Below are 21664 nucleotides of genomic sequence, written 5' to 3' on the forward strand. Positions count from 1 at the left end.
GGTCGGAGAGACACCGCCGGCGTCAGCGGGGGAGGTGAACTTGCTCGGGAAGTACGAGCTAGGGAAGCTTCTGGGCTATGGCGCTTTTGCCAAGGTGTACCACGCGAGAAACGTGAGCACGGGTCAAAGCGTAGCCATCAAAGCAGTCAGCAAGGCGAAGGTGATGAAAGGGGGCTTCGTGGCGCACGTTAAGAGGGAGATCTCTATCATGAGCCGGTTGCGGCATGCGCACATAGTCAGGCTCCATGAAGTTTTGGCCACGAAGGGTAAGGTTTATTTCGTGATGGAGTATGCCAAAGGAGGCGAGTTGTTTACCAGGATTTCGAAAGGGAGGTTCAGTGAAGATCTCAGCCGTCGGTATTTTCAGCAGTTGATCACAGCTGTCGGTTACTGTCACGCGAGGGGTGTTTTCCACCGTGACTTGAAACCAGAGAATCTCTTGCTCGATGAGAATTTTAACTTGAAAATCACGGATTTCGGTCTCAGTGCGGTTACGGACCAGGTCCGACCCGACGGGCTGTTGCATACTTTGTGCGGGACCCCTGCTTACGTGGCACCTGAACTCTTGGCTAAGAAAGGTTACGATGGAGCTAAGGTGGATATTTGGTCATGCGGTGTCGTTTTGTTTGTCCTGATTGCTGGCTATTTGCCTTTTAATGACACTAATTTGATGGCAATGTACCGGAAGATTTACAAAGGACAATATCGGTGCCCGAAATGGACGTCTCCTGAGTTGAAGAGGCTGCTGTCTCGGCTTTTGGACGCGAACCCCGACACAAGGATCACCATTGATATGATTATTAACGATCCATGGTTTAAAAAGGGTTTCAAAGAGGAGAAAAATCTTTATTTAGATGAATTTGATTTCGACAAAGGGTTCGAGGAAGATGAGGACGAGAAGTCCTTGAATGCATTCGATATAATTTCGTTCTCGTCCGGTTACGATCTGTCCAGGATGTTTAATGAATCCGATACTATGATATTAACCGAGAGGTTTGTGTCGGCCGAGAAGCCGGAGAAAGTCATGGAGAGAATAGAGGAGGTTGCTAGAAAGGAGGGACTAGAAATTGCGAAGAGGAAGAATTGGGGGGCTAAACTGGAAGGGTGGAATGGTAATTTTATAATGATCATTGAGGTTCACCGGTTAACGGATCATCTGGTTATGATTGAAGTGAAGGAAAAGAAATTTAAAATGGGACCTGGACAGGAAACATGGGAAGATAAACTGAAACCACAACTTCGAAGCCTGATTTATCAACCGGAACAGGCTGTTTCCGGTAACTAACGGTGACGTACCATTTGCCGTCACTGTGGTTAGTTATTAATCACCAAATAAGGGTAATTCTTTCTTAATTACTCGTGATTTATGTGTAAAATATCAAGGTGGGGTAAACAATTACCGGGTTCTGTGTATTTCTTCTTTTTTTCCCGGAATTTATCATCAATTTGATATGGAAAATCCTCAAGTTGTTTGTGTCTTGCTTTTGCTTAAACATTCTCATAAAACTAGAAGGTTGGAAATCGCAGCATCTGCTCCAGTGATTTCTAAATTTTCTTGCAGTGTTGAGGACGACAAACCCTTCATTGCCTTCCAAGTTTCAATCAGTGCCCTTGTTCTCTCGACAGCAATCCATGTTAGAACAAAGCAATCGTCATTTGGTCACCATCCTTCGATGGCTGCGAACTTTGCTTTGTTGATACGTCACGTCAACAGTCCTTCAGATTTAGAATTGTGATTCATTTTGTTTGCTCAAGTGTTTGAAAAAATAATGATTATCCTAAACAGAAGAATTTAATTGCTCATTAGTAGCACAGAAATAACCTTAATTTAAGCAATAATGTAGCAATAAAAATAGTTTTTGTTTACTAACTTCATTTGAAAAGAAATAATAGAATAAAATAGTATGAAAAAAAATGTAGCAATAATGCACAATAAAATGCACCAAAATAACCTTAATTTAAGCAAAAATATTTTTTGTTTACTAACTCCATTTGAAAAGAAATAATAAAATAAAATAGTATGAAAAAAATGTAGCAATAATGCACAATAAAACAAAACATTTAAAGTTGTCACAATTTATTAAACATGATTTTAAAAAATTAAACTAATATAAATTACAATTAAAAAAAATTGAGAGGCATATCAAATTTTGATAAAATATACTCTCTATGTTAAAAAACACTCTCAATATAAAAAAATTAGTTGTTAAGCTAGCTGTCTAGGAATCGATAAAAAATTTTAGATTAGACATTAACAAGCAAAAGATAAAAGGTTTTAGATTAGATATTAACGGGCAAAAGGTTTTAGATTAGGCATTAGCGGTCAAAGCATTGATTTTAAGCCAGCCCATATACGAGTGAGCGAAGCTTAAATATAATTTATTAATTTATTTTTTTAAATAAAATATTTTTAAATTTTAAATTTGTATAAACTCACGTTATATTATTTTTTGAATTAAATTTAAAAAAAAAATATTTAAACTCTTGATGAATTCTCTAGCATCAAAAAAAAAAAAACTATTGTTTAATTCGAAGAAAGTTATGCTTGACAACGCGGTAAACCTTCCATTACAATGCAAAATGACAAGATTGAAGGGACAAAACGTGGTTTCAGTTTCACATCTTTGTTTCCTACACTTTTTAACAACATTGTTTCCTCCACTCCACTCCTTAACTGTCCAGTGATTACCTCAAATAAATGGAGGGTCCATAATCCATGCATCAATTATTGAACATGAGCAAAAACTATTCCCTCTTTTCAATCTAATCTGATATAATTCTATTCAGCGGCATCTCCATTATGAAGACCATTGATAGGTAAGTTGTGGTCTTTATCATGCTTCCTGCCCAATTATCAAAAGGGGCAAAAAAATAGTGGGCGGCTAGGCTGAGCTGAGGTCACGAGGAGTAGGGCCCTGTCCAGTACGAGCTAATAAATCCAAGATGAAAGACAGTGCCTCTGTCTAAGGAAGTACAGATTCTCTCGTGCGTGGTTCTTGGTTTTATTTTCTTCGGAGGGAAAACTCGACGGGGAAGATCGACAAGCGGTGCCACCAAGCACTGAAGACTGCAGAACCATCACCATCTCGCTTTGCATGTTCAAGTCTCAAGACTATCCATGGCTGCTCCACCCTTTTTACCTCATATGTGTTTGAAGAATCTAATGTAGTTGGGTTCTCAATTTATCATGATTGACATAAAGGGAAAAAAAATCAAAAGTGTTCTCACGCAATGAGTAATTTATCCACCTCAATGAGATAATAATGGCCTGGAGAATCATTCAACACTTGGACAAGACAATGAGCTCCATGGACAAAATGGAGGATTGGGCTCATATTCACTTGTCTCTTTAAAACTCCATGGGAATTCAACCATCCTGGTCCCTCCTAGGCCAGAGGATTGAATCAATTGAGGAACAGTAAAGCCTGGGAAAGTGCATGGCTTACTGGGTTGTAATTTACAGATTATCGAATGGTATATTATTTTTATTTACAATAATATTGTTTTAGATTTTTTTTAAAAAAAATATCTAAATTAACCAAATAAAATTATCTAGGTTAGCCAAATGAATATCAATACCAGTTTGACTTAAAATCTAATTTAAATTAAGCTTTAAGTCACAAGTTTTACAAATCAATTCATAACACTAAATTAGGTTTAAAAGCAATGTTTATTGTATGATAAAAAAAATATCAGTGACATTATGTAATTATACATGGAATTAAAAGAAAAGGAAGGATTATTTATTATTTTAATTGTTGTAACTTAAAGATTTAAAATATTGTAGGTTGGTATAATATTTTAGTCAAATAAAACATGTATGGGCTGGAAAGCCAAGCGGGGGCATGCTTGGCCTATATTTAGATTTTTTTTTTAATTTTTGATAAATAAAATCTCGTTAAATTAAATAATTAAAATAATATTTAAAAAATTATTCAATTATATCATTAGTTTTAAGAAAATTAGAGCTTTTTTATAATGATATTATTGGTTTTTTATGAATAATTATGAATTAGTCTACTGTGAATAATTTTTTAATATGAATTGCTCATTAATGTTGAACAAAAATAAAATATCTATTTTTATGTATTTTTATTAAATTTATTGTTCTTCATATAGATGCTTGAAAATAATTGATTCATAATTTTTAAAATTTTCTTTTACTAAAACTTTTTTTCATTATCATAATAAATTTTTACTTAAAAAACAATGTTTAACATGAAAAGAATGCTTCCGTACAAATAAATAAATAAATAAATAAAAATATATTCTTGATTAAAAATAAATATTTTTTTCTTTTTTAGTTCAAATCATTATAGTTTTTTTAATGTCTTTTATTGTTTTTTTTATTCAATGAATTTTGTTGGTTATAACAAAACATTTATCATGAAAAAAAATTTCTCCTTCATAATTTGATTTTCTTACTGCAAATATTTATTTTTATTTGTGTAATTAGGTAAAACAATTCTCTACGACAATGCATGAGCGACATCATTAAGTTCGTGTTTGGTGGAGCGCTCATGGTAATTTTTCATATGGAGCCCAACATAAAATGCAACAAAGGCATGCTTTTGTTGTGAGTGTTTTTGTGCTGCTGGGGATTATACTCACCAGAAAATGCAACTGTAACCTCTCCACCAAATGGGACATGGGAGTGTGTGTTGGAAGTGAGATGAATTTGAGGTTTTTTAGACACAACTCATTTAAACACAACTCACGCCTTATAAAAAGCTATAAATATATGTTTTTCGGTGCTTTTCTATGGACCCCATTGAAAGACCCAAACTCACCTCATCTCGTGTCTGTAATCACAGTTAGATCATGTTTTAAAAAAAAATAATATTTTTTTAATTTTAAATTAATTTTGATATATATTTTTTTATTTTTTAATGTGGTAATGTTAAAAATAATTTTTTTAAAAAAATTATTTTTATATATATTAAAAAACAATTTAAAAAACAGCATGCATAACTAGGCATTCTACACAAATTCATTATATTTATCCACAAAAACAAAGCGTTTAATTGTAACAAAAGAAAATCAATCATATTTTGGAAATAAATGAATCAATCATATTCAAGCAATGAGTAATTTGTCCACCTCATTGAGATAATAAAGGCGTAGAGAATCATTCAAGACTTGGACAAGACAATGGGCTCAATGGACAAGATGGAGGATTGGTCTCTTTAAAGCTCCACGGGAATTCAACCATCTTGGTCCGTCCCTCCTGGGCCAGATGATTGAATCAAATATCGGAACACAGCTGTAAAGCCCGGGAAAGTGCATGGCTTATTGGGCTGTAATTTATGGGCTATCCAATTGGATTTATTACTTTTAATCAAAATAATATTATTTTAATTCTTAAAAAAATTTATTAGTATTAACTCGGTTAAATTTTAATTGAGGTCGGTCATATATCAACTAGATGACAATTAACCTAATAAGATTAACTAAATTGATCAGGCTAATACTAAAACTAGTTTGAACTAAAACCTAACTTACACCAATTTTTAATTCCCAAGTTTTACAAATCAATACGTGAAATAGAACTACAGTGGGATGAAGGGTTATTTATTATTTCAATTATTGTGACGTCAGACTTAAACATGTTGTGGATTGTTATATGACTGACTGACTCTCATAGTTATTCATCTTAATCATTGATTTTTTTTTTTATCTTTGAATATTATGTTCCCATCATTTTAAATTTTATAATTTATTTTAATTTATATGATATATTATTATATTTGTGATATTAAAAAATATCTCATGTTAAATTAATATTTAATTTTGTAAAATTTCATTTAATTTTATCAATTAAAAAAATTAAAACAATAAAAACCAAATTTGTTATAGAAAAAAACAACATTTGTTTTATTATCTTGTTTATTGTTTAGGGACTCGAAAAACTAAAGTTTGGTCCCTTGAGTTTCTTACAATTCTCATTTTCCATCCCTATTTCTTAATGATTTCATGTTTCTAAAACTCTATTTGTTTTATATTTTTATTCTTAGAATTTAAAAGAATAGAGACTTGCTTGGAAAAATAAAAGAGAAGAAAGAAAGTATTTTATCAGCCATGTTTCAATCCCTAAGAGGTTAGTCATGGTGTTAATAGGTTTATCTTTAATAGAGGTGGAGTTTTTCTTAGGCCACATTGTAAAAAGTAGACCATGACTGTAAATTGTTTTTTATTCAATTGGGTTTTGTTTAAGTGATTATACGATTGTCTAAGTTTTAAAATAGATTTGTTGAGGTTTCCAAATTGTTTAAGGATGAAAACAAGTTAAAAATTAGGTTTTTGGATCTAAAAATCCGGACCTGACTTTTTGGCCATCTTTAAAAGTTGATAAAAAGATCGCATGTTATTTGTTAAGACATGCAACATGGTCTGATATTTTTTTAAAAACAAATTGGGTGGGTACATGTAGGCTACCTATTAAAAAACATTAATTAGACGCGTGGGCCTAACAAGCGTGTATGGGTTGGAAAGCCAGAGGAGGCATGCTTGCCTTTATCTAGATATCCCTTTGTTTTTTTAAAAAAATTATGTCATAGGTTTTAAAAATATTAAAGCTTTTTTTATAATGATATTATCGGTTTTTTATGAATAATTATGTATTGGCCTGTTATGCATGATTTTTTAATATAATTTTCTCATTGATATTTAACAACAACAAAATATCTATTTTTATATAAATTTATTTTTCTTTTCATATATATGCTTGAAAATAATTGATTCATTATTTTTTAATTTTCTTTTATTGAATCTTCTTTTCATTATCATAATAAGTTTTTCCTTAAGAAACAATGTTTCTCATGATAAAACATGTTTTTCATCAAAATGAGGAAAACATATATAAATATAAAATAGATTCTTGATTAAATTTTTTTTCCTTTTTTAGTTCAAATCATTATATTTTTTTAATATTTTTTTATTCAATGAAAAAAACATTTTAATATAAAAAATTTTCATGAATAAAACAAATGCTTTTTATGAAAAAAATATTTTGTCCTTCGTAGTTTGATTTTTTCATGACAAATATTTGTTTTCATTCCGATGTAATTAGATAAAAATAAAAGACTTCAAAACATTCTCTATAACAATACAAGAGCAACATCACTCATATGTTTGGAATTGAAATCAGGTGAGGTGAGATGAATTTGAGTTTTTTCGGAGATACACCTTGTTTAAACACAACTCAAGCCCCATTAAAAACAATGAGTATGTTTTTTTTGTGTTTTTTTAAAATTTCCAAAAAAATCCAAACTCATCTATACTTCATGATATTATCAAAAATAAATTTTTCAAAAATATATATATTATTTTAATATATTTTTAATTAAAAAAATAATTTGAAAAACAACTTTTTTACACTAAGGCCCCGTTTGTTTGCAGGAAAGTTGTTTCCTTTTGGAAAGTGAATTCCGGGGAAAGTGAATTCCAGGAAGGTGAATTCCGGGGAAAATGAATTCCTGAAAAGTAAAGTATTTTCCGATATTTGGTAGTGTTATGGAAAATGAACTGGAAAAGACTTTCCAGTGTTTAGTTATGTCATGGAAAATGAACTAGAAAATAATTTATTAATATTTTATTTTTCTCAAGTTTATTAAAATAATAAGGAATAAATCTTACAAATTAAAAAGTTGAATAATAATGAAATTGAAAAAAAAAATTTCATAAATTATCTCAAATAAAATAAATAATAATCAAAATAATAAAGATCAAATCTAAAAAAAAAGATGAAGAAATTAAAATAATAATAATTAACATTTCATAAAGTATTTCAAATAAAATAAATAACAATCAAAAGAACGAGGACCAAATTTGATAGAAAAAAAATTCAATAAAAAAATAATAGGAGAAAAGCAAATAAAAATTATAAAAATGAGGACCAAAGTAAATATAAAAATTAAATTTTAAGAAATGAAATTGAAAAATAAATATTCAAAACAAAATATATATAGCAATCAAAAGTTTGAGGATCAAATTTAATATAATCAGCAAATAATGACATTTCTAAACTTTTCACAACTTCCGGAAAGTGTTTTCCTCCCAAATTTTTCAGGAAAACACTTTCCTGAAAATCAAGCCAAATTTTTCTTTAACTGGAAAGTATTTTCCTTTTATCAACTTTCCTAACAGCAAACAAACACAAGAAAGTTTGGAAAGTGATTTCCCAGAAATCACTTTCTGCAAAACAAACACAAGAAAGTTTGAAAAGTGTTTTCCCGGAAACCACTTTCCGGAAAACAAACACAGCTAAAAAGGAAAACACTTTCCTGAAAATTAAGCAAAATTTTTTTTTTTGACTAAAAAATATTTTCGTTGACCAGAAAGTGTTTTCCGTTGACTGGAAAGTGTTTTTTGTTGACCGGAAAATGTTTTCTGTTGACCAACTTTCCTAATGACCAACAAACACAGGAAAGTTTGGAAAGTGGTTTCCCGAAAACTGTTTTTCAGGAAACAAACATAGCCTAGGATATCCTACACAATCCATTAAATATGGGTACCCATCCTATCTTTAGTCCGGCACAACAAAATGGAGGATTGAGCTCATATTCACCGGTCTCTTTAAAGCTCCACGGGAATTCAACCATCCTAGGCCAGATGATTGAATCAAATTTAGGAACATAATTGCAAAGCCCGGGAAACTGCTTGGCTTCCTGGGTTGTAATTTATGGTTATCCAATCAACTAGAATTTAATATTTTTAATCAAATTTACTCTCTCTTTTTTTTAATTTTTTAATATTAACTAGATTGGATTCGAATTGAGATTAGTTATGTAAACTCAATCACAGGTTAATCTAGTGAAATCAACTAGATTTTATTAGGTCAATGCTAAGATCAGTTTGAACTGAAACCTAACCAAAATCAAGCTTTAATTCACAAGTTTTCCAAACCAATACGTAAAATAAAATTAAATTTGAAGGGTTATTTACTGTTTTAATTGTTGTGATATCAGACTTAAGATAGTTGTAGATTGCTACATGATTCTAGCCCCCCCTCTCTCTCTCTTTCTTGTCCTTGAATAATTATTCATCTGATCATTGAATTTTATTTGATCTTATTTTGACTCATATGTTATATTATTGTATTTGTGATATTAAAAAATATATCAATATTAAATTAATATTTAATTTTGTGAAATTAAATTAAATTTAATTAATTAGAAAAAAATTAATTGTTATAGAAAAAAACAACATTTATTTTATTATCTTATCTATTGTTTAGGGACTCGAAAAACTAAATGGTCCTTGAGTTTTTTACAATTCTCATCTTCCATCTCTATTTCTCAATGATTTCTTATTTCAAAAACTTCATTTATTTTATATTTTTGTTCTTAGAATTTAAAAGAAAAAAGACTCGATGAAAAATTAAAGAGAAAATATTTTGTCAATCACACTTCAATTCCTAAAAGGCTAGTCATGGTGTCTATAGGTTTATAGAGGTGGTGTTTTTCTTAGACCACATTGTAAAAAATAGATCAAGACTGTAAATATTTTTTTATTCAATTGGATTTTTTTTAGTGATTATAGGCTTTTCTAAGTTTTAAAATGGGTTTATTGATGTTTTCAAATTGTTTAAGGATGAAAACAAGTTGAAAATTAGGTTTTTGGATCTAAAAATTTGGATCCTAACTTTTTGGCCATCTCTAATGACTAAAAAAATTAATATAAAGATGTTATTTTTCAAGACATGCAATGTGTTATTTGATAAATTTTTTTATTAAACAAATTGGGTGGATATGTATAATCTATCTATTAAAAAAATTAATTAGGCATATGGGCTTGACCAGGCATGCATGGGTTGAAAAGTCATGCTAAGGCATGCTCGGTCTTTATTTAGATATCCCTATGTTTTTGTTTTTTAATTTTTAATAAAAAAATATCTTTAAATTAATTTATTGAAATAATATTTAAAGAATTAGCCAATTGTGTCAGTAGTTTTAAGAAGATTAGAGCTTTTTTATAATGATATTATTGGAGTTTTGTTTATCAATAGTTATTTATTAACTTATTATGCATATTTTTTTAATATAATTTGCTCATTAATATTGAACAAAAATAAAATATTTATTTTTATATAATTTTATTAAGTTTATTGTTCTTCATATAGATGCTTGAAAATAAATAATTAATTATATTTTAATTTTCTTTTATTGAATCTTCTTTTCACTAAGTTTTTACTTAAAAATAATACTTCTTATAGGAAAACATGTTTTTCATTGGTAGAAGCACAATGTAGGAGGGGGTAAGTGCCCTCTTAATCTCTCTCTCTTTTTTAAAGTATTGTTTTATATTAAAATATTAATATTATAGCTTTATAGGGTTAATTTTTTTTGTTAGCTACTAACTAATTCAAGCTTTATTTTTGTTTTTTTTCTATTATCTTTGCCTTTCTCTCTTTTATAAAATTTTTCTTCAAATCCTAAGCTATTAATTAGTTAAGTAAAAATACATTTATTTTGCACCTGTGTTTACATTTACGATACAAAAAACACAGTTAGGTGTTTAATAATATACCAAACTGTGTTTTATACTATGAGGCCTACCAAAAAAATGAGTTTGAAATGTAGTTTTTGTGAAGCAGTTTTTACATGATTTTTTAACTGAGTTTCGTAAAATTTTGTTTGTTTTTGTGTTTCAAAAATATTTTTTTTCAAAATTTAGAATTTTTTTATTTTTTTCTTTACTTAATTTTTTTTTTATTTTCAGATCATTTTAATATGCTGATATCAAAAATAATTTTTATAAAATAAAAAAATATTTTAATATATTTTCAAGTAAAAAGCACTTTTGAAAAACAATCATAGCTAAATATTTTATACATGTTTTTTTGTTACACATAAACTTTAGTCATAATTTTTACCAAACACATATCTAAATCTAACTAACCACACTTTTTTTAGACTTACTTTTTTTTTTTAAATCACAACCATAAAATTTACTTAAAAAACAAATATAGTCATAATTTTTACCAAACACATATCTAAATCTAACTAACCACACTTTTTTTAGACTTTCTTTTTTTTTTTAAATCCCAACCATAAAATTTACTTAAAAAACAAATATACTCTAAGTAACTTCTTATACTTTATGCTTTAATTTTTTTTTTTTAAATCATAATCATAAAAGTTACTTAAAAAACAAACACACTTTAAATAACTTCTTATACTTTATGCTTTAAAAAAATTTCCTTTATCTTTTCTATTCGTTTCATTATCTAATTTTATTTTTATTTCTTTATAAATAGTTATTGAAAATTTTAGAGTTTATAATAATTCATGGGTTTATTGAATTAATATGTATATATGTAATATTATATGCTGATGGATATGAATTGAAATGAGTTTTGATAAATTGATAAGTATTTTTTTACGAATTTCATATGAAAAATGATGATGATAAATTTACTAGTGATTAAAAATAAACTATAAGATACCTAAAAAATTTATAGACATAAGAGATAAATTAAAAATAAAACGTTTAATATTTATGTTTAATCTATTTGTACAAAACAATAAGTTAGTAAAAATAACATCAATTTATGACAATCCTTTTAAGCTATGATTTTAGATATTTTGTACCATATGTCAATATAGAATAGTTGCTAAGAACTTTTCTAGTTTTTAGAAAATTTAGAAATAGATAAATGGAAGTTTATTGTATATATTGAGAAAGATATTTTTAATGAGATTAAAAATAAAATCATTATGAAACAGTTTTAAAATATAAAAATCTTGAAGAGAATAATTATAATATAATTTTTTTATTTTAAAAATATTCTTAAATTAATTTTACTTTACTTGAGATGATACATATATTTCAACTTAATTTCTTTATATAACACATATTTATATAGCATATAATATCAAATATTTATTAGTAATTTTCTCCCCTTATTTACAAAATCCTGGCACCACCATTTTTTTCAAAAAAATAAAAAAAATAGATTCATGCTTAATTTTTTTTCTTTTTTTAGTTCAAATCATTATATTTTTTAATATTTTTTATTGTTTTTTTTTTATTCCATGAACTATGTTGGTAATAAAAAAATATTTTAATATAAAAAAATTACATGAATAAAAAACATTTCTCCTTAATAATTTTTTTTTACTGTAAATATTTATTCTTATTATTGTGCAATTAGGTAAAAATAAAATATTTCAAAATATTCCCTATAACAATGCTTGAGCAACATTGTGTATTTGGTGGAGCGCTTGCGGTAACCTTTTACACGTGTCTGTGCTTCTGTGCTATTAGGGACACAACCGTAATCTCCTCACCAAATAGGGTCTAAAGATGTGTTGGGAAGTGAGGTACTGTGAGATGAGATGAATTTGAGTTTTTTTCACTACTATAACTCATTTAAACATAACTCATGCCTCACTAAAAGCTATAAGTATATTTTTTTTGTGTTTTTTTATGGACCATCAAACAAACCCTAGCTCACCTTATTTAGTGTTTGTAATTATGGGTGCACCATGTTTTTGAAAAAAATTAATTTTGTTAAGTTTTAATTTTTTTTTATTTTTAGATAGTTTTGATATACTAATATCAAAAATATTTTTTTAAAACATATTATTTTAATATATTAAAAAAATAGTTTAAAAAACAATATTTACAAAAATATATGCGACATGAATCCATTAAATATGGGTACCCATCCTATCTTCAGTCCGGCATAATAAAGGCCGGTAGCGATCCTTACATTACCTCATTCTTTCTCACAGAATTGGGGCATTGCATCAATGGATTAAATATGAGATTTTTCTTATTTAATTAAACCTTGGGAGAGCTATATGGGAAATTTATTATTATTATTATTGGAATAATTAGTTTTATTATGTTATCTTGTTTATTGTTAAGATTTTTTAGGTTTTGAAAATAAATTAAAGAGTTTAATACACAATTTGATAAAAAAATATATAATTTTTTATCTAATAATTGAATTAGGCTGAATTTTTACTAGATAATTTTAAAAGCCTACTTATACAGAGGCACATAGCTTTCCAATTTTTTTCTTTTTAGGTCCAAATTAGTCTCGGAAGCTACTATTTTGATATTTTAAATTTTCCTTTTCCTTTTCCTTTTTATTAGGAATCTCAATTTAATTAGGAATTAACCAATTAGGATATTTTTCTTGTACTTAGAAAAACTTTGTGGGCTATTCTTTAAAGGAGAATTTTGTGAAATAAACCTTTAAGAATAGCTGTAACCTTAAGTTTGAGAACACTAATTTCTTTCTTTACCATTTAGGGTTCTAAAGCTTTAAGAATCTTATTCACCCTATACATTGCATCAAAAGCTAGTCATGATTCAATAGCAATATGTGCCCATGATCTCGTATCATGGGCTAGTTTCAGCTTAATTTGTTCATGTTATATTATCACTTGTCCTGTGTAAGATTTGAGAAACAAATACCCGTGGGCATACCTCATGTGGCAAAGTTTGAGAGTTTTGATACATGGTAGGGTTTTGTTCGGACTTTATTGTCCAGTTTCTCGTACTTTTTAGTGCAAATAATCTCAGGTTTTGGCTAGATGTTGAGGGGGTATATGGAAGTATAGTTGTAATTAATTTTTGAAGTGTTTTTTATTTGAAAATATATTTAAATATTTTTTTATTTTTAACATTAGTATATCAAAATTATATAAAAATATAAAATAAATACTAATTTAAAAGAGAAAAATAAAATTTTATTTTAAAAAATACTTTTTAAACACAATCAAATACTAATTTAAAAAAAAAATTATTTTAAAAAATACTTTTTAAACACAATAACAAATAACAAATTCTTCTCAGTGATTCATAAACTCATGAAGCTGCCTACCTATGATGGCTGCCTAATCATGGGGGAAGAACAAAAAGTTGAAAAAGATAGGAGGAACGAGTGCCTCTTAAACTAATACATTTACGATTGTTTTATATGCTCATTTCTTTTCTTTTGTCTCCTCTTTGTGGATCACAAGGTAAAAAAAAAAAGGGTTTGAGCTTAATACACTCCTCCGAGGTGAAAAAAAAGGGTTTGAGCTTAATACACTCCTCCTCTTTAGTTTCGGCTTTATTCTTCAACTTTTTTTTTTTTTTTGACATTACTCCACTAACCTTGTTAATGGAGCTTTACCAAACTCCTTGGCCCGTAAGTCCCATGGACATAAAGAATTATTAGACCACACAACAAAGCCACTTTTTATTTTTATTTTCTTTGAGAAATTCTACCAGAAGAAGATTTAGCTTAAAGTCCTCCCTACCAAGGAAAAAAAAAAAAAAAGGGTTCTAGTTTCCTTGCTGCTTTTTGGGTGCTCAATTCACTATGCAAATCCTAACATAGACCATCAATAATTGGGTGCTTACAACTCCTGTTCGGCCTTTAATTATCCTAGCTCAAAGGGGAACTTGACAACCCAAATTCATTAAGAAGTTCTGTCGTAAAACTAAGAAATTTTCATGAACTTAATTTATGATCATATCTTCTCAAGGTAATTCCATGTGATCCTTCCAGCAATCCTTCAAAATCTGATTCCAAAATTAAACTAACTCTTTGAAATTAGCTGTTAATATTTGCATTGACCTTGCTCTCAGGATTTGATTCCTCGTTTTAAAAGCTAGCCCTACTATGGGTTCTGAACCATGTATCTACAAGTTAAAAGTCAGACAACCATAGCTTTTGGAAAAAATCCTAAAACATTATCCAAATTACAGAAAAGATAGGAAAAATAAAAAGGGAATTAAATGTTTGGCAAGAGACTAAAATTCATGTGATAAAAAATTGCACAAATCTCAGATGCTGAGCTTGTTTTCTAGATTTCAGCAGCAGTTTAAATGGCACAAATCTCAGGGTATTTAGAAATTTAAATAATTATTAATTTTAAAATTTTAAAATTTTAAAAAGTTTGTCAGCCCCGCGCTGCCTTACCTGCCTAAAAATCCTAAAACATTATCCAAATTACAGAAAAGATAGGAAAAATAAAAAGGGAATTAAATGTTTGGCAAGAGACTAAAATTCATGTGATAAAAAATTGCACAAATCTCAGATGCTGAGCTTGTTTTCTAGATTTCAGCAGCAAAAATTGCACAAATCTCTTGGAGTTGCATAGGCACCCACGGTATTAGCCTAGCGGTGACAGGAGTATTTGCTCAAAAAAAAAAAAAAAAATTGCACAAATCTCATATGCTGAGCTTGTTTTCTAGATTTCAGCAGCAGTTTAAATGGCACAAATCTCAGAGTATTTAGAAATTTAAATAATTATTAATTTTAAAATTTTAAAAAATTAATGAAGGTATATATAAGTTTTGTTCAAACATCTAACACTAAAAAGATTAAAAGTTTTGCATTTTAAGTAAGGACACGTGGATTAACATGAGGGGGTAATGATCAACATTTGTTACTGCAGTGCACTGCAATAAAAGCATGAAAAATCATGCTTTTTCTATAGCTTAGCCTGAGATTTAAAATTAAAATTCATGAAGCAGTTTAAATGGCACAAATCTCAGAGTATTTAGAAATTTAAATAATTATTAATTTTAAAATTTTAAAAAATTAATGAAGGTATATATAAGTTTTGTTCAAACATCTAACACTAAAAAGATTAAAAGTTTTGCATTTTAAGTAAGGACACGTGGATTAACATGAGGGGGTAATGATCAACATTTGTTACTGCAGTGCACTGCAATAAAAGCATGAAAAATCATGCTTTTTCTATAGCTTAGCCTGAGATTTAAAATTAAAATTCATGAACTATACATATGATTCCGAACAATATTCTCGTACCACAGTACTGAATTCAAAATCCGAAACTGAAAAAAACAATGTATGCTTTATAAATCTTCCTTCTAAACTGCTCCAAGCACTTTACCATCATGGCCATTTCCATTAGTTTCCTCATGAAGCAAATGATCTCCTTTCATTCCTTCGACAAGCCCTGTTTTTTCCAAAAAGGCTTCAACCCAGTCCCAAAGATGCAAGATAATGTAAGTAGCAATACCTCCTATGAGACCATATGCGATAGAATATGTCAATGGCATCATTATCATTGTAATAAATGCAGGGATGGCTTGTCTCATATCATCCCATTTAATCTCCACCACAGATCTCATCATCAAAACTCCCACCAAGATCAATGGTGGCCCTACTGCCCATGCTGGAATTGATGCCAATAACGGCGTAAAGAAAAATGCCATAAAAAAATATCCTGCCACGATCAATGCTGTTAGGCCTGTTCGTCCACCTTCTCTGATCCCTGTCGATGATTCAACAAATGTGGTCACCGGAGAAGTGCCGAGAAGTGACCCGACTACAATTGATGCAGCATCCGACATGAATGCAAAGTATTGACCCTCAAAATCTCCATTAACATCGGTGAAACCAGCAAATTTAGCCATTGAATATAATGTCCCAGTGGTATCAAGTATGTCAACATATAAAAATGTGACCAATGCTTCCCAGAAACTCCCTTTGCTCATACCCTCAAAACTCAAGGCCCCAGCTGTTTTCTCTATCACATGCACATCAACCACCTTTTTAAAGTATTCATAAGAAGAATTTCCTGTCTCTGTGTAAGGAAACGCCGTAACTGCTGTGTTACGAAACCATGAAATCACCGTTACGATAACTATACCATATATCATAGCCCCTTTTACATTTTTCACTAGACAATATGCAATTATCACAAAGCCAAGAATGCCTAGCCAAAATGTTGGACTCTCCATCCTTCCATTGAGACACATAATATCACTTGATATGGTGCCGTTTTGGATCAAACTAACGGTGCCATTAGCCATCGTTACAACGGGGGCTAACATTGCACGAGAAGATCTTGGACAGGCTCCAATTGTGACCAATGTTGATGAACTATACCCAACAAGACCAATACCTTGATTATTTTGTAGCCCGATAAAGGCAAGGAACAAGCCAATTCCTGCTGAGCTACTGATCCGGACCGGTTGTGGCACGAGTTTAGCCAGCTTAGCACGTAACCCAATAGAAGAAATAAAGAGAAAAACTAACCCTTCAATGAAAATAGCTGTCAGGGCACTTTTGTATGGTACGTTGCCTGACCCATGAAACCCCACGACTGTATAGGCAAAGTAAGCATTGGTGCCCATACCAGGTGCCAAAGCTAAAGGAAGATTAGCTAGCAGACCCATAATTAGACATCCTATTAAAGAAGAAGCTACGGTGGCTACAATAAGATCTTTACGTGTCTTTTGCAGGCAGTCTGCATAGCCACGGTTAACAGGATCGAATTTACAAGATTCGTCAGGCTTGATGATTTGGTGAGTTGGAGCGGTGCAGTTTGCAAGAGGGATTGTGGGGTTTGAACACACCGCTATGCAATCTAATACACTGCATGTGCCACCAGAGTCAGCAAGGATGCTGGCGTTGACCGCTAGGATGTAGGCCATGGTAAGGAACGTGGCTGTCCCGGCTCGAACCTCCGTTGTGAAGGTGGTTTTCCTCTCGGTGAGTTTGAAACGTTTTCCAACTTGGCTTTTCTCCATGAAAGCATTCAGTTGAGTCAGGAGAGAGGAGGGTGGCGGTGGTGGAGTCGCCATTGCAGAACCTGAAGAGCTTTGTGTGACTTAATTTAGCTTATATCAAAGAGGGCATAAAAAAAGAGAGCAACAAATGTGGGAGCTGCGTGATTTGGAGAACTAGTAAGTATAGGAATGTGGTGGCATGAGGCCCGTTTTAATACTCTGATTAATTTCTTTTAATAATTAAAATAGAAACAACAATCTGAGATGCCAAATTGATTGGGGTCTGATGATACCTACATTATCTCTATTACTATTGGGATTAATAAGGTTTATTCTATGGGATTAGTTAGTGGGGTCTGTTAATTACTTAAATATTCAAAGCTAAAGCATGGTTGTCTGCCATTATTTCTTTTGCAATTTCTTTATATGATAAACTCTCTCTTTTTTTAAAAATAAAAAATCAGGAGCTTGACAATTTGGAGGAACTATTGATGAAAAAGAGGGTCGAAGTGACATGGAATTTTGTCTTTTTACTGTTTTTTTCCTTTGTCGACATGATAAAAATTGTCTATGTACTGTTTAGTTTCATGTAAGCATAATTCCTTCCTCCTTTCCATTTTGATTTGATGAATCTTTCAAAGCAATTATATACACAGCTTTAAAACTCAACTTGGGTCAAGGTTGAAGGAGTATCAATTCTACGAAAATGTTTATTTAAAAAAAAAAATTAAAAAAATTTAACCTAAAATAATCAAGTTTCGACGGATCAAACTTAAGTTAATTTTTATTTTTTATATAATTATTTTTTTATAATTCAAATCAATCTAGTTTCTAGATTAACCCGTTATGCTGTCCATCCAAATTTTAAAATAATAATTCTTAGAAAGAATCACTTTTTTTATTTTATCTCTAGTAAAAAAATAAAAAATAGAAGAAAGGTATGGTTCTCTTTCTAATTTGTATCGTAAATAAAAAAAAAATGCTTTTTGGGAAATTAGGAGCGAGCAAAGGGAAGCACTCCATATATCAGGCAACAGTTTAAATAATGGAAAATCTCAAATTAGTATCCCAATTATCCAACAATTCTTAACATACTTTTTTCCAAAAGTTTTTTTTTAATCATGTAGGTTTCCGTCAAAATATTTATTAATGGATATCATAGAAATCGTTTAATATCAAACATTTTATTACATGAAAGGTTGGGTTGCTTTGCAGCTTGGAGACATAAATTTTATTTAACTCACTTAAATACTAAGTGTGTATCGGCTGTGCCACCGCGTGATAAGTGGTCTGTCGACAAATTCTATGAGGTATGATTAATAATGAAGGATTTGGTTGGTAATATATTGGGAAATTAATATAAAATTTTCAATAACGAATGCTAACAAAAGGTCTTGATTGAGGGATTTTTAATTCTTTTTGAGAACACAATTGAGAAAAAAGTTGTTCTTTGGGGGATACGTGAAGAATTAGTGGATAAGATATTGGGAAATTAATTTAGAAATTTTCCAATTTAATTTTTATACTTTTAAGAGTAATATATCTGAAGTTTTTACTGACTGCATGTACAATGCAAAACCGTACACATTTATGTATAAATTCAATTATTATTTTAGTTACGTGTTATATATGTCTTTGATTCAGTTTATTTCTTGGTCTTTTTATAGATTACATTGACTCGTTTATCATTGATTTATATTAATATAATCTCAACCTATATAATCTTGGAGTCACGGTTCCTTGAGATAAATCGCAGGAGCACTCTTAGTTATCACAAAAGGTTATGTAAACCAATCTTATAAATTGTTTTTAAAAAAAAAAACTATTTTAAATATTAAAAAATAATTTTAAAAAAACTATTTTAAATATTAAAAAATAAATTTAAAAAATTATTAATTTAAAAAAATTAGAAAAAAACCAATAAAATATAATAAATAAATTAGGTTCAAGATAACCAGGTTATTTCAAGACCAATAAACCATTTCACAGAAAACAAGTTTTTTTACAAAAAACCAGAATCTAATCTTTAATTTAATAAATGTTGAAGAATAAAATGAGAAAAAATTAGCTTAGATAAAAAAATAAAAACCACTCAAACCCGAGTAAACCTCTTATACTTGGTCAAATCTTTAAAATTCATAACCTGTAAAATTTTAGAGTTAAATTTAATTAAAAAGTTGTATTATTGACCAATTTAAAAATAACAATTTTAAAAACTTGCCTAAAGCAAGAAAAAAAAGAGAGAACATATATAAAAGATAAAAAAAAATTATAAGGAGACAAAATTGAAAAAATATTTTAATTTTATAAATTATTCAAGATAAAAAATTGCATAAAAAAATAGAAACAAAATTTGAAGAATTAACAAATTAAAATGATGTTCTAGAAATTTTAAGAGACAAAAATCTAGAAGAAGATAGAAAAAAAAAAGAAAAAATAGTTATTGGAGCCAAACCTGCATGGATCTTGAAGTCGGCATGAATCTTGAAGCACATATCATCCCATCGCGTAGGGGGTATTGTGAGGATTCTAACATCGTGAATGAAGGTAGTTTTTTGTGGCCAAGTAGCCCCACGCACCACCAAAAAAGTAAAATCGCTTATTTATTTGTATGTGCAATAAATTTTTTAAATATTTAATATTTATTAAAATTTAAAAATATTATAAACTAACATGAATATATTACAAAAGAATCATGATATAAAGATCAAAAAGCTCATGTAAGAGAGTTTATTTGATCTTATCTTGAAGAATTTACAATATTTTAAAGTAAAACGCTCTTGAAAGATAATTTATTTTTTTATTTTAGAATTAAATCAATGGTTTTATTATGTAACAAAAAATAAAATGATTAATATTGTCATAACTCAATTTTTAACTATTTTTTTATATTTTTTTAAAAAAGTCAACATTATGTCTTTTTAGTCAATTCAGTTTTTTTTTTTTGTTTTCATCATTTTTATTAATTTTTATGTGTTTAGAAGTAATAATGATAAAACAATTAGGACACAAATCTACAATTAGGATAATTAATAATAATCATAAAGAGAAATTTAAAAGAAAATATATAATAAAGATAATATTTTATAAGAAAGGATGCTATAAAGATGGCTTTGTTATTCTCTTAAATATAACTAATTTTTTATCTAAATTTTTAAAGTTAACACCTATTTTTAGAATTTTTAGTTTTTTTGCTAATTATTTAGTGGCAATTTAATTTTCTTTAATTTCAAGTCTTAGCCAACGTCATGATAGGACAAATATAACCCCATAAATTTGAATCAATAATTGTTTTATGGTAAAAATACTACATTGCTCCCTTCAAAGGTTTTAAGATTCGGGATAATTTTATAACTACACAATACCTTTCTAAGTTTTAGTGAACAATAATTTATCTTCCCCTTCATGTTTTTATTAATACGGACCAACTTCAGCAGCAATTCTGTGTCACACGACGCATTCGAAGACTGCCCATAAGAGGCTGTCAAAAATGCCCTAGGGTTTTCTACCAACCCATCCAAAGGGCTTAAAGGTAATGTAAATTTCTGTCCTGAGAACAAATACCGTATATAGACCAACATTGATACATACAGAATAAAGCAGCAACAATTCTTGCTTCCACATAAAGTGACTGATGTCTAATTAAAAAATATATCTACCAGCTTTTGTGTCTTAGCTTGGCCGGTGGAGACCCACGATTATTTTCTTTTTAAAACAAAAGGGAGTGCATGGATTAGAGGCGGGAAGGGTCTTCAAGTTAGAAGTTACAGTGTATTATTGAGATAATACTATGGTACTAATTTTGATCCATTGTTAATTTACAAGTAAATTGCTCGAACCCTAACATGTCATATCCAAGTAGTGGAATTGGTGGTCCTTAACTTTATAAGTTGTAGGACCATTTTAATGGGTTATAAAAACATGCAACGGTTGATAAGTTTTTTAAATAAAATAGATTAAGAATTCATTCGGTCAAACTAGAATAACTCCGTAAAAAATAATAATAGTTTTTAAAAATAAAATTATTTTATTTTTTTATTAATATCCGAAACAAAGTTGTTTTCAATGAAAATTTAAAAAAAAACTATAACTAATATAATATTTGCTAAATCGAGATTGATTTATCCAACTTATAACTCGAGTATTGAAATAAGACATGAATCAAGTTAAATCTTAT

At 29.1% G+C, this 21664-nt stretch overlaps 2 protein-coding genes across 2 annotated transcripts in view; one reads left to right on the plus strand and one right to left on the minus strand.

Annotated features, from left to right (window-relative positions):
• Nucleotides 1-1560, plus strand: part of LOC105114051 (CBL-interacting serine/threonine-protein kinase 14) — a 2138-nt gene extending 578 nt beyond the window's left edge. The window contains exon 2 of the mRNA XM_011010462.1: nt 1-1560. Coding sequence (XP_011008764.1) covers nt 1-1285 — 1285 coding nt within the window. The 3' untranslated portion in view covers nt 1286-1560.
• A 13787-nt stretch (nt 1561-15347) lies between these two features.
• Nucleotides 15348-17950, minus strand: LOC105114052 (adenine/guanine permease AZG1-like). Its single transcript, XM_011010463.1, has 2 exons — nt 15719-17950; nt 15348-15449 (listed from the first exon to the last, which is right to left on the minus strand). Exon 1 carries the CDS (start codon nt 17560-17562, stop codon nt 15841-15843), a length of 1722 nt encoding a protein of 573 aa, XP_011008765.1. The 5' UTR covers nt 17563-17950; the 3' UTR covers nt 15348-15449; nt 15719-15840.
• Nucleotides 17951-21664: the final 3714 nt, after the last annotated feature.

The sequence above is a fragment of the Populus euphratica genome, unplaced genomic scaffold (genome assembly GCF_000495115.2).
Source record: "Populus euphratica unplaced genomic scaffold, PopEup_1.0 scaffold483.1, whole genome shotgun sequence".
NCBI lineage: Eukaryota > Viridiplantae > Streptophyta > Magnoliopsida > Malpighiales > Salicaceae > Populus > Populus euphratica.

Bases quoted from the DNA above. Each gene is read 5' to 3' on its own strand.
- LOC105114052 (XM_011010463.1), bottom strand. From the start codon at position 17,562: ATGGCGACTCCACCACCGCCACCCTCCTCTCTCCTGACTCAACTGAAT.